Below are 13,289 nucleotides of genomic sequence, written 5' to 3' on the forward strand. Positions count from 1 at the left end.
CTTGTTGAATATGAATAGGAATCGAACATAGAAATTAAATTGGCCTTCGAAATTTCAAACATTTGCATGCCTCAAGTCATAATTGAAGTTCACAAGTGGTGCAAAAATCAAGCAAAATTCTGTAGACTTGGCTATCTTGCCTGTGTAGTGCACTGCATAGTAGAAGTCACTGGTGAGTGGCAATACTGTGTGCTTCAAGATCAGCCAACTGGAACATTCAACCATTAAAATGCAGTTCCAACATCCCAAACAACACAAGAGTGCAATAAGGTGGGATGAACTATGTCATGTCATTTGGTTTTATCATAGAAGTGAATGTAAAAGAAAAAACAGCTGAAAAACTTTTACATATCCTTCAATTAAGGCAAACACATTGACACTGAGTAATGGCACTCGTGGGGCATTCAAGTGCTACTGACGGTTCAACATCCCAAAGCAACGTTTCCTATGAGGCATGCCTTGGTGGATGGCTTCAGAAATTTGGACCACCTGGAGCTCTTTAAAGTGCACAATACACAGGCGCCTTGTGCTTTGCCTTGATTAGAATGTGGCTGCTGCAACCACAAACCTGCACCCGCAGGTTCAATAGCAGAGCACTCCAACAATTAAGCCATCATACTGGGAAATATATAAAATGATTCTACGAAAGTAAATGCATCCCCTTAAGATCATGCACAACTGCAGAAATGTGCTTCCTTGGAGAAAATAGGCTTTGGCGAATTGAAAGGCACGTTCTCTTCAAGGTGGACACCTGAACCGTACCATGAGGGAAGGGGAACGGGGGTGAAATTGTAAGAAAGGTGCTGTCGCAATAAAGAGCTACGGGATAATTTCGACCACCTGGGACTCTTGTAATGTGCACAACTCGAAGATGAGGGCATCTGTGTGACATGCGACTGCTCAGTCCAGAGTAAAAGGCACTTTTACAACACCTCCTGGTGATGGTTGCGATAGCTGCAGTTGTGATGTGCAGCACTCTCTCATTGGCTGCAACTATGCAGCCGCTCCGCCTCCTCTAAACCACATGGCAGGCATGTCGCCACCTTCTCTTTCGCGCTTCATGCTCATGGAGAGAGGGAGAGGGAAAGCAGCTTCGGGCAGACATCGGCGAAATCCATGATTGCAGCTAGTAGTGGCATGCATTAAAACACACCAAGGCCATTTTCAACTAGGTTAATATGAGCCAATAGTGCAATAAATGCCCCGTCTGCAATTATGCTCTTTCTGAAAGGCTACTTTGTTCATCGAATCCATGCAAGATATAAATGGACACATCTAATGTGTTTGTGCATCTTTTTAAGGGGCACTTCTGATGGGATGAACAAACTTCCTAGTCCTTTTAAAGCTCACTTAAAAGAAATCTATTCTGTTAGTCACAGTTTTAAGAGCTATCCAAAATGTGTGGGCAGCCAGTAAAGTAACTCAAACCTACGTGCTGTGAAGAACATTTTTTTTGTCAAGCAGATGACTTTGTAAAAGCTGAGCTGAGGCTGATCGCCAATTTCCAATCATTTGTACATTGCCACACAATGATAACCTGGTATGTAATGGCTTAACGTCAGCACCTTGCAGCTATAAGCACTGTCGACAACAGCTGGAACACTCTAGAACAGCTCTTGCTATAGCTGCTGCTTCTGCAACAAATACTCAATTGCACGGGACTACAAAGTACACTTTAAAATGTGTAAATGATCATGTAAATTTTGAAGAAATGGTTATTTTTCATCAACACTGTTTTCAACCCTTTGTGGACTACTTTTGAACAACTGTTCTGAAAGCAAAGCGAGTATATATTAGTCTTTTGCCACTTTATTACAACAAAGTTGCACTGCAGTCCACTGCATAAATGAAGCCACGTTGGCCCTCAGCTGGCATCCATTCAAGGGGAGGGTTTATGGAAATGACATGCATGACTAGAAACAGGAATGCACTATGACATTTATTAGAATGGTTGTAGTGTCAACAGTGCAGGTTGTCAGAAGCCATACTTTGCTTGCGTCTGGCGCCGTGTCATGCGGTTTTGAGCCCATGTGTTTTTCAAGTCTTGCTCTCGTGCCTTCGCCTGAGAAAAAAAAAAGAAGAAAAAAATAGTGCTTCATGGCTGCATTTATCTTGAATTTGGTGTACAGCATAGGCTGCTCGAGGCACTGTGAAGCCAAGTTCTGCAGCAAGGCAGGCTGCAACACTAAAGCCTAGTCATCTCGTCACCAAGAGAGAGAGAGTGTGTGTGTGTGTGTGTGTGTGTGTGTGTGTGTGTGTGTGTGTGTGTGTGTGTGTGTGTGTGTGTGTGTGTGTGCGCGCGCGCGCGTGCGTGCGTGCGTGCGTGCGTCCGTCCGTCCGTCCAGTCAGAGGAGTGCGAAAGCACTTCCCTGTTCCTGCACAGAAGACTTTAGCGCGTTCCAGCCCTTGAAGGTTTTTGATGACCCTTTAATCAATGAGTCCCATCAACCAAGTGCAGATTTGAAGAATGCATCAGAAATTAGGGGCAACCAACTAGGATAAATATCCGTGCCCTTTCCCTCTGCTTCAGAACAGCAAACACTTATCTGTGCTTCTCATGCAAGCACTACCAGTTCCACAGAGAAGCACAATCTGTCACCAATGTGGCGGCCTATACTGCAGCAAGAGGTACAGTCTGCAGCAAATACCATATGTAAAAAATTGGACCAGTGCCAAAGCAGCGTGGGCCGATTAGGTGGCTTAACACCGCAGACCATTTGACCATTGGTGGCAATGCCTAAATGGTCTGCGGTGTCAAGCCACCTAATCGGCCCACGCTGCTTTGGCACTGGTCCGATTCTAGCTCAAGAGTACAAGAACCATTTTTAAAGCAATAGCACCAACAAACATCTTCATAGCACGATCGTACTACGAAATTGGCACTTTTCCTCTGTCATTTCTTTCGTGTTTGTTTTCGTTGTTGCTATCGTTTCATACTGAGGAGGCAGAAGGAAGGTGAGGCTAAAATCACAATTTTCACCAAAAAAACCCTGTTTTCTAATTTTAGCTGTTTTGGAGTGTGCATGTTTTAAAGAAACTTCTTGCCAAGTTTGGCTGTCATCTCTAAAGTAGAAAAAGCTTTCTTTTTTTTTTTGCGAGATGGGGTGAACTCGCCACCGAAAGAACCTGTGAAGACTGATATCAAGACACAACCTCATAGCGGGGAAGAAGCTGAACATGGAGTATATCTCTGAATTAGAATGCTTGTTTTTCGTGCTCTCTAGTCAAAAAACGACCTGCTGGTAAACTGAAATAGAAGCTTGGATTGACTAAAATGCATGTATAACCTTGGAACTCTTTTCACACCACTGTGAGCCTGGCTAGGCTGAATGCTCGACAAGCTGGAGATGAGAATATGGAGCTTAGACGAAGATTGAAGTACAGCAAGCACCCAAAGAAAGCATTTCACGAGTGCAGACAAGAGCCCTGGACAACTGTAGAGCCAGAAAAAAAAAGCAGAGGTAACTCAAAGCAATTGCCACAGAGCAGCGTCTTGTTGAAAAGGACAGCCCAACATTTGCACCAGACCACTTTGGTTTATTAATTTGTGCCTTAAGTTTTAATACCATGTTCTGAAACCTTGAACTCATTTTTCTCAGCTCTCGTTGTTTTTTGCCAGAGCTCAATCGTTAGGAAATCTACCATTTCCAAACTCTTTTGCCAAAAGCTGCTTTCAAGCCAGTTTTTGGTCTAAAATTTTCTCACAAAAATCTAAGAAAAATAAACTATCAAATATGTGGCATATAATGGCAACAGAAGATTCGTTTTTAAAGTGCTGAGATTCTTACAAAAATATAAAGAATTTGCAATTGGCCTTATCCTGCACAATGAACTACCTAGAAGTTATCTAAGCACAAATGGTTAGTATATCATGATTTTTGAAATGATAGTTTTCCTAAGCTGACGCACTGTGACAGCTAAACCCTCTTTTTTTTTTTTCTATTTGTGCCAAAGTGATGAAACTTGAATATATTCTAATTGGAGGAAGATAAGCTATCTCTGAAAACTGCGCTAAGTTAATGAAACTTGGAATATATTCTAATTAGAGAAAGATAAGCCATCTCTGAATATTGTTCGAAATTGGTGCAACAGTTAAAAAGTTGATTTTTTAGCCCCTTAAGTATTATGCACCATCTAGGATAAATCTTTGTTCTTGATACATGGAAAGTTACTAGTGGAAACTCTGCTGTCTTATTTCAGTGTTGGTCTCGGCATAAATTTTGGCATGAACTGCACTGCGACATCAATGTGATGCTCAACTCATATTGCAAGGAATGGGAGCTAATGGCATTATCATCACAATCGCCAACATCAGCATAACTACACCCACTGAAGGAATTGGGCGTACAGTGGAATGCAACGGCATTAGAAACAGTGTTGCTGCTATATGTTTGTCACTGCAGCTCAATGCACTCGTTATGCTGCTGTGCCAAAACCCTTTGATGGCGACATACTTCTGTGGTCTTCATAGTTGCTTGGGTGAAGTCATCAGAGCTGTAAAGACACTTGTAGTAAGCTGTCGATCGAAACCTGTGGCTTCGGGTTGCTTTTCAGTTTTGAATCCTTGCGCCATAGTCCTGTGACCTAGCGATGTTGTGGCTACATGTTTCAGTAATTGCACCCCAAAGGGCTCACTGCCACTTCTTTATTTCATTTCATTTTATTTTGGCACTTATAGTGGGTCGTGAATCGAACCTAGTTATTTTGGTTTGTTTTTCCACAATAGCGGACAGAGGCAGCACTAATTCTGATTCTGTGACAACCTGAAATGCAGAGCTGTCTACAGACACGTCTGCACACAAACAAGTGCAGCTGCTAACTACTGCTGAGCCCACCACTGCGCTCAACTATGTCATGTGGCCAGAGCACCTGCTAACTGTCAGCATACCTAAATATTTGACAATGTCACTGGTTTCACACATTCTGGTGACTAATCAGCATTTAGCCATGTCACTTGCCAGTTGACAGCTCCACCAGAGCACCTGCCATCTTGATCACATGATCTCATGATGTCACACCTCACCAAACAATGCTTGTTCATGCCACATGACCCTGAAATGACATTGCCCTCTCCAAAGAATGGCAAGTTATGCGAGAAACTTGCACCCGCTCGCATGTTGTGAAGTCTAATGGTATCAAGTTAAAAAAAGACTGTACGAGTCGCAGTGAAAATTAAAATTCACGGCAGTGTTTGTTGCAGACCACAATGAAATGAATGGGCAGCCAGATCCGTGTCATTTGTGCAATATTTAAAAGAAATGTATCTGGACTTAGATCGTGCAAAACCAAAATTCCCATCATGTATAATCTCTTCACGCAGTAACTTAGATTTGAACTTACCTGCTGTGCCAGGTAGGTGATCTGGTGCTTACGGCGGTGCTGCTGGCTTGTGTTAAAGTCACTGGTATCCTTGTGATTCGAGTATGTGGGTTGCTCAGTCAAACCTCGAATGAGGATCTGTGACTTATCAATCTGGTTGTCAGCGCATACGTCAATGATGTTGATCTCTTCTTGCCGCTTGCCTCGCAGTCTCACCAACTGCAGTGCAGGTTAGACGTCAACACATTACGACTATTAGCCAGTGAATTCATCAATGCAGCTGCAAGCACACAGCTTTGCATTTCGGCTTGAAATGTGAAAATAGTCACTGTCAATGCCACTCAGTCTCCTGCAAACAAAGTGGCAGCAACTGCAACATTTAGCTTAGCTCCATTGTTCTTGAAAATGTGTTGAAACTTCCATTTCTGCTAAGCTACAAGCATTGCTGACTGCCTCTGGGGATCTTACTGTAATTTAAAATTACCGAACATAAAGTGCTACAGTTGTAAATCACACCACACTCTAAAACACACACTGTTTCCGACATCATAAAAGCTCAAGCAAAACAAGAACAGCAAGCAAGTGGACACTGCTGTTTCTAAGTGGGTTTCATAGCGTGTTGTGGATCAGGCTTCATCTTTCAAGTGGCACCTAGACATAGACTCTTGAAAAAAATGCAGTTTAAATAAAAGTAGCAGCACGGAACACAATGCACAAGGTCACAACTGAAAGCCTGCTCTTCGAGTGTGAGTATCCAGACACTGCAAGCATACGAAGCAGACTGTTAACTTACAGCTCCATCATCAAGCTCCACATCGAGAATGGATGCCCCTCGGTCTTCAGGCTCTGCAAAGACAATCTTTCCCTTGCGACTTTCAGCTGCCGCTGGCTGCATTACAGGGCCAGGGCAGGTGTCCATGCCAAGACTGTTCCCTGGCTCTGATGACAAGCTGAGTGGAGGCGAAGGCACAGGTGCAACTGACATGGCAGGTGGAGGAGGAGCAGAGGCATTCAGTTCTACATCAATGCTGACTTTCGGCAGCGGTGGCTCATCAAATGTAAAGAAGTTTGGCGTTTCATCTGAGGCATCTACATCATCGTCGACATCGTGATCCCACCCGTGTGATGTCTGTGGTGGCACTTTTGGCACCTGTGGCCTTGGCGGTGGGCGCTTCGGCACAGGTTTCGGAGCTGGTGGTCTTGCCACTGCCTGTGGTGTTAGCTGCTTCTGTGTGATAGATCCATGCTTCGGTGCTGGCAACATGCCTATGAGACCGGACCCAGTCTGCAAGAAATATGACGGGGTTGCCTGTTTTTCACATGCAGCTAGCAGACTGAGAGAGAAATAAAATAAGCTTTTCTGTCTCTTGCACAGGCACTGATGCAAACTTCTGCTGCTAATACACATATGTTGTGCACAGTGAAGCATGTGGTAGACGATATAATGGCTTACTTGAGCGGGTCGAAATTTTTTTCTCTTGCTTTCTTCTTCTTCTTCATCGTCAAACTATGAGCAGGTATAAGAACAGATACAGCATGATCACAAACTGTAACCATAGTTCAACAGTCTATCAAGTGTTTAGGTCTCAAGGCTGGCCAAGGACACGTTCTCTAAACTCAAAAGCAAATCGAGGATTAGAGACTAATAAAAAAAGCGGACAAAATTCATTATGTCAGCTTTCCAAGTGTGTGCTACCAACACTGTCGCTTTGTCCCAAACACACATGTGTTTTGAAAAGGATATGAATGGTAAAGGCAACCCACTGACTAGTATTACAAATTACACAGCACTACAACTTCCAACCCTTGCCCCACCAACGGTTTCAGTAGATGCGGCAGCTTTGTTCTTGTGGACTTGTCATAAGGGTTTACTTTGCCATAACAAGCGACACTTGACAAAAAAAAAAAAAAAATAATGCTTAACACTTTTGTGAAAGCTGTCTACCAGGAAAAGAAAGCATGCGAAATTGGGGTTACGTTACGAGCTGCGGTGAATGCGCTTTCGAATGTTTAATGGAATAAAAGAAGGCACAATTTTGCTCACAAACGCTCATAAGGCCAAATGGGTAAGCAGCGAGCACAAAAAAAGCGACTGCGCTGTGGCGCGATATGCAGTGCCGCGCTCTTTTGGTGGGGCTAGTCTGTACCTGAAATAGTAAATGAGTATCGGTACAATATATATCGGGTCTTGAATATTTGGGGGCTGGGATTTAAAGAATTCCTATGCAAAATCTACTACCCCATTCGGGCTGAAATAACGTTCACAAAGTAGCAAAAGATGGTCTACGTTATCTGATAAGTGATTAAACATCGGTACTTGCCTAGATTTCTCGAAATCGAGAAAAAACTGCTCTCGGTGGCGTGCACAATTTTCGCAGAAGACAGTCGAAAAGCTATTTTAACATGGTGCGTCATCTGTCGGGCAGCGAGGCAAGCGCGCCAACGGTCGGGATGGAGCTTGTCTCACTGCTCGACAGATGGCGCATCATGTTAAAATAGCTTTTCGACTGTCTTCTGCGAAAATTGTGCACGCCACCGAGAGCAGTTTTTTCTCGATTTCGAGAAATCTAGGCAAGTACCGATGTTTAATCACTTATCAGATAACGTAGACCATCTTTTGCTACTTTGTGAACGTTATTTCAGCCCGAATGGGGTAGTAGATTTTGCATAGGAATTCTTTAAATCCCAGCCCCCAAATATTCAAGACCCGATATATTTTTTTCAGTGATGAGGACTTTAGAACGCAAGCCTAATGTCACGGTGTGACAGTTCGATAGAACGCTTTGAATCAGGGCACTGTGATAGCGTTGGGGGAAGAAAAACAGTTGACAAAGTTAGATTGTACCTGATTCAGAGAAGGTATAAGTATCTGCGCTCGTTTGGACTTCGCAGATTTATCCGCTGGCTTTATGACGACTTCTTGCAACGATGGATCGTGCAGCGTTGAAGCGTTTTGCTTAGGAGGAGGTAATCTTGCAAACAACCTTTGCGAATTCGCAGGTTCCTCTGCATCCTTAAAAGCAGAAACTACAGCACTTTCACTGACAGCAATGCGTTGTTCCTTCGCTGGGTCATTTGCATTTTCAGCTATTTCATCAGACGCTAGGTCTTGATAACTGTCGTCTTCAGAGTCGTCACTGTCACCGTACGCTACAAGCGACATTGGCCTAACTTCTCTTGGCAAGAGTTCGGTCGCAAATTAAAAGAACCAACACAACACACAACTAAAGCATAACTTTAAAACCGAAGACACTTAAGTGGTTCGGTACAGAGAAACCTGTGTTGGTGTAAGGCGAAAGGTCTGCCTTCTTTTCGTCACCTAAGAATCAAAACCACACTATGGGCCGAATTATAACCATATTATAGCACTAGAGCCACATCAAAACGACAGCCACCATAACGACACTGAACAGCGCCATATTGGCGGGCCGCATTGGCATGGAGCGGCGACAAACGAACCTGCGACTTGACAATACTGAGCAAAACAAAACTTGTATTCTATTCACACACTTCGTTTTGGTCTTAGACTAATAAATACTGGTGCTTGTTTTAGACAACTGCAGAACAAAGTTGTATATAAGCGCTGTTTCGGTTTCGCTCTTGTTTTTTTTTAATTTTGCACTCTGTGCTGCCAGCTATCGGACACCAGGGAAAGCAGCCAAAATCGGATGAAAATTCGCGCAAAACACTCGTCCCGTCGGCCGTGCCGTAAGCGCCATGTCGAACTGTGTGGGTTTTTCGCTCGCCGAGTGGTTAATCTACTCGCGCTGGCCGTTTTTATAGTGACGCGTGCACAAGCTGGCTGCAAGCACCGCAACAGCGAGTGTCACCTGAAGGCGAGGCTCATCAGGTATTGCGACGACTGGCGTTTGCCCTTTCGCCTGATCATTCCTATCAAAGCAACCGCTCCGTGTTTCCTTGGCAACTCTCCGTCAGCACTCGCAACGCTCACAACAGGTAGAGTGCACTACCACAGCCCATTTCTCCTGCTAATCTTTACGGGGTTCGTAGTTTGTTGCTCAGACATTGTCACGGATCGCTGAGTGCCGGCGCCGACACGCTGGCGTAACGCTGACTACCTTCTACCGGCCCGTGCTCGGAAGCGGCGCGCTGCTGCGGTAAGCGGTGCTTGGCGTGCCGGCATTCGTGCCCTAAGTGGGTGGGCGATTCGAGGAGGGGTGCTGCTGACACTTGTTGGGGACTCCTCCCCACGCACGAGCAGCGGGCCGAATGGGGCCGTGTTCGTGGGCCGTGTAAACAGACACGGGCCGACATCGATCGCGGCCTCTAAGCTCGCCCTGCGCAGGAAAACCCGCGGCCTGACGTTATAGTACGTGACTACGAGCAGTTAGCAATGCGTGCTCTGCTTCTGGAGGTGCGCCAGATCGCCGGCGCGGTAGTGCTCAGAATAAATATACGAGCACACCCCGCCTGTTCTTTTAAACAGATGAACTGATTTCCACCAGACCGTATTGTTTAATGAAATGTCCGACATGACCTAAATGGGCCTCAGAGTTTCGCGAGAACATCGGGCGTCAAAGCAGGCCGATGCATCTGACGTCGGCCTGACAGTCTGAATAGGTGGATCTGCAACCCGGACGTTCTACGTAAGTCTCATCATTCGTGACTTCTGGATTTAGCGTAAGCGTAAGCTGTTGGCTTCGGTTAACAGCTTACTTGGGCACTGTGTCGTTAGAACGTCCTTGTTGCTGTTTCGTTCCACACCGTGAGTGCACGCATGCGGCTGTTGTGCGCGATTCGTTGAGGAAAACTTTCCTCTTGGTTAAGCCGCACACATCCGCTGGACTTTGTCTACGCAGCGGGTGTTGCTTTCATCTTCCCTCCGCTGCATGCTTTCTTTCTTTCCCTGAGCGCTGCACTAGCTGCTGTAGTTGCACCGTACCGCCTTCCGCACCTCGCGTGCGCCAGAAATAATGGGCGTGTACCGTCGAAGGAAGCAATGCGGAGAGCGGCGGAATGCGGCGCAGTCGAGACGGCACAGACGTTTTCACACACAGTTGCCCGAATGTCTATGTATTTTACTTCAATATCCGCATGTATATTTGTTTTCCTTATTTCTTGCGTATGATTTTGTGGCCATCGCTTGCGCTAAATCGTTGCCGTTTTAGCTGTGGGTTGCGCAACGATGTGCACATCATCTTTGTCTGGACAGAAGTGACTCACTCGTTCCGTGGTCTGACGCGCCCATATTTGCTGTACGTTGCAGATTTATTCGGGCGGTCATCTAACATGCAATCCCATTGACACGTTTTCTAGTAAGCTGCGAATGCGGGAGAAATGCTTGTAGCCGTTATTCAGAGTTCATGGGAAGAGAACGATGTGTTGAGTGTCCGCTCGTGGATGGGAGCGGCTCCCAGGAAGGCACTCAGCAGACGGCGCAGATCAGCGTAGCACAAAAGGCGTATATTTGCTGTCCTCAATAGAAAAACAACAATAAACTGTAGCAATTAAGCAGCAAGCCGCAACGTACTGTTCGTACCGCGCTCGGCACACTCGAGGCTCGCAAGCCATTAAAAACCGGACCAGGCGCGCACGACTTCGACCGCGGGAGCTTCAAACCACGTGACTGCTCGCAGTCGCGGCTCGGTTCAAACCAGTTCAAACTCCCCGTGATGCACCAGAACTGGTTCACAGGCCAACGGTGGAGGGAGGGTCCTCCCATTTAAAGCCCAGGGTCTTTACTCCTGATGCGTATAGCGTGCCCTCTGTTTTACGAGCCATGTAGTACGCTTTGCTTTCACGCGGCGGACGGGCGAGACCATCGCTTCTCTCCGTCGGGACATTGCCCGCCGCTCGCAATGTTTAGTCTGGCGGACTCAGAATTCAAAGAAGATTCCGTTCTTTTTTTTTTTTTTTCTTTTTTTTTCTTTTTTTTTTTTTTGTTGTTGTTGTTGTTGTTGTTGTTTGGGGAAGCAGCAGCAGACATGTGCGAAACCTGCTAGCGATGCATTCTCACACTCCCGGAGCCTTGTCTCCGCAGTAACGCGGTATCACTGAGCGCGAGCGCCTGCTCCAAAGCCCGCTCGGCGGGGGCGGGGATCCCTTTTTGCCGACGTCACTATAAAGGGTATTTCTGTCTGATTAATTTTTGTTTCTCTGACGTTTGTATGTTATCACGCGAACATTTAGTTTCGAGAAGTATATTTGCACGCTAGTAAAACCAGCGCAGAAAAAAAAACGGGTACTAGAGGAGGAGAAAAACACGGCGCTCTGTGTCCGTCGTATTTTTTGCACTTTCTTTTTTTTTTTCCCTACTTGAGCATGAATCCTTACCACCTAGCCCATCTTGCCGTCCTAACTGAAAAATATGAATGCTGTTTTTTTTTTCTTTTTTTTTTTGTAAGTACTAAAATATCTGAATAACATTCCTGCCAAATACACATGGTGCAAGTTTAATTCAACGCTTTTGCCTTTGCTTCAACTTCCCACCGAAGTTCGAAAATCCGTTAATGGACGGGGTTTCGTAGTCACGGCAGGAAATCGTCTGCAAAGCAGTCACGATGGCGAACGTTCTGCTTTCGCAACGGGACCGGCAGCGATGTGGAATAACTGATTGCACTTAGCATCGGAAGTCAGCCTGATCGAGCTAGGACACAAGGCAGTGGCCGGATCGATACACAGGTATACGCATTTTCAAAAGTAACAGCTTACTAGCAACCAGAACTGTCCAAATAGCGATCAGACTTGTGAAGAAATGTACAAGCAATAACGAATTCGTTCGCAGCATTTCGTAACGATCAGTTTGCTCGGCATTGAGGTAGCCGCACGGGGCTATATACGTCTGTTTTTTGCCTTCCTTTTGTGACCATGTGTATCGCAAAGCTTCGAGCGCACGGCACATTTGTTCCATAAAGCAGTCCTACCCCGAGACTTTTATCTCGTCGCACTCACGGATCTTGTAGCAATGTTTGTCCCTGTTTGAACGAGTACTGACCGCCAAGTTTTCACCACGCACGAAAATTGAAAGGACTACAGACATCAAATTTTGGTGGCATTTTTCTTGTTAATGATGCGTAAGCCATTCCTGTATATCGATTCGCACGCAGTTTTCGCCTACGACCGCTAAATAATTTATGGCTGAATTTTATTTCCTTACCGGTTTCGGTTTCAGCAGCTAAGGGATGGCTGTGACGTCGCAATCAAGCACTGACGCGTGGCATAAAAAAACAGCGATATAATCGCCTATTCTTCACTTGTAGTGATTATGTTATTGAGGAAGGCTGTCTTTATCACTGCAGTGAATTCAAACGACGCGGGAATGATTATATCGCTGTATTTTCACCCCTCACGTGACCTAGACTTGACTGTGACGTCACAGCCATTGCTTGGCTGTTGAAACCGAAACTAGTGAGAAAAGAAATTCGATTATAAATTGATCAGCTGTCGTAGGCGAATATAACGTGGTGATCCGTGTACAGTAATGCCTTGGGCATCGGTAATGTCTTAGGCACACGAACCCAAAATTTAGGTATCTATATTCCTTGAAAGCTGACCGATAGCGGTTTTCCACGACATCAGAGTGTCTAACTGAATTTTTATTAAACGAAGTTCTTTCTTTCTCCTGTCATTACTGGGACAGCCAATATCCGACTTCTGGTCGAATCACGCAAGTACACCAAACGAAAAATGTAGTAGAAACAATACCGCCGACCAAATACCGTTCCTTTGCAGAATTGGGACTCAACTGTGTAGCTGGGAGAAGCATTCTACGGAATGCGTATAATTGCGCAACACGATAGACCATCGTGTGCTTTGGGAGGTTAAAGCCTATAAACGAAACCAACCTTACACCATCGTCCATATACACTTATGCCGAGACGAAGTTGTCGCGTGATCGGCCGCCAGGACAGCTGAACCGTATACGGTAAGGGACGGTTTGCTGGCTTCTTGCGTCGTCTCCCCTCCCATCTCCTCTGTCTTCTGTTATATCCGCCGAGCCAAATCAGAAG

The 13,289-nt window shown here is 45.5% G+C and overlaps 2 protein-coding genes across 3 annotated transcripts in view; one reads left to right on the forward strand and one right to left on the reverse strand.

Annotated features, from left to right (window-relative positions):
- Positions 1 to 1,921: 1,921 nt before the first annotated feature.
- Positions 1,922 to 8,765, reverse strand: LOC146197853 (uncharacterized). The gene is made up of 5 exons (XM_084593112.1): positions 8,165 to 8,765; positions 6,773 to 6,826; positions 6,113 to 6,604; positions 5,341 to 5,538; positions 1,922 to 2,062 (listed from the first exon to the last, which is right to left on the reverse strand). The coding sequence occupies exons 1-5, from the start codon at positions 8,480 to 8,482 to the stop codon at positions 1,976 to 1,978; spliced, it is 1,149 nt and encodes a 382-aa protein (XP_084449238.1). The 5' UTR covers positions 8,483 to 8,765; the 3' UTR covers positions 1,922 to 1,975.
- A 154-nt stretch (positions 8,766 to 8,919) lies between these two features.
- The window catches only part of ATP8B (ATPase phospholipid transporting 8B), a 146,701-nt gene continuing 142,331 nt past the window's right edge, over positions 8,920 to 13,289 (forward strand). Inside the window, exon 1 of one of the 2 annotated variants that reach the window (XM_084593110.1) lies at positions 8,920 to 9,276. The gene's annotated coding sequence lies outside the window, so the exon portion shown is untranslated. The remainder of the gene's footprint in view (positions 9,277 to 13,289) is intronic. The other variant, XM_084593111.1, reaches the window with a different exon arrangement.

This window comes from Amblyomma maculatum, chromosome 2 (genome assembly GCF_055883805.1).
Source record: "Amblyomma maculatum isolate TAMU_Amacu chromosome 2, ASM5588380v1, whole genome shotgun sequence".
NCBI classification, from domain to species: Eukaryota; Metazoa; Arthropoda; class Arachnida; order Ixodida; family Ixodidae; genus Amblyomma; species Amblyomma maculatum.

Excerpts from the sequence above, each read along its gene's own strand:
- LOC146197853 (XM_084593112.1), bottom strand. The coding sequence starts at position 8,482 with ATGTCGCTTGTAGCGTACGGTGACAGTGACGACTCTGAAGACGACAGT. Across the intron at positions 6,605-6,772 it reads AAAAATTTCGACCCGCTCAA|ACTGGGTCCGGTCTCATAGG; the intron begins GTAAGCCATTAT and ends TATTTCTTGCAG. Across the intron at positions 2,063-5,340 it reads TCACCTACCTGGCACAGCAG|GCGAAGGCACGAGAGCAAGA; the intron begins GTAAGTTCAAAT and ends TTTTTTTCTCAG.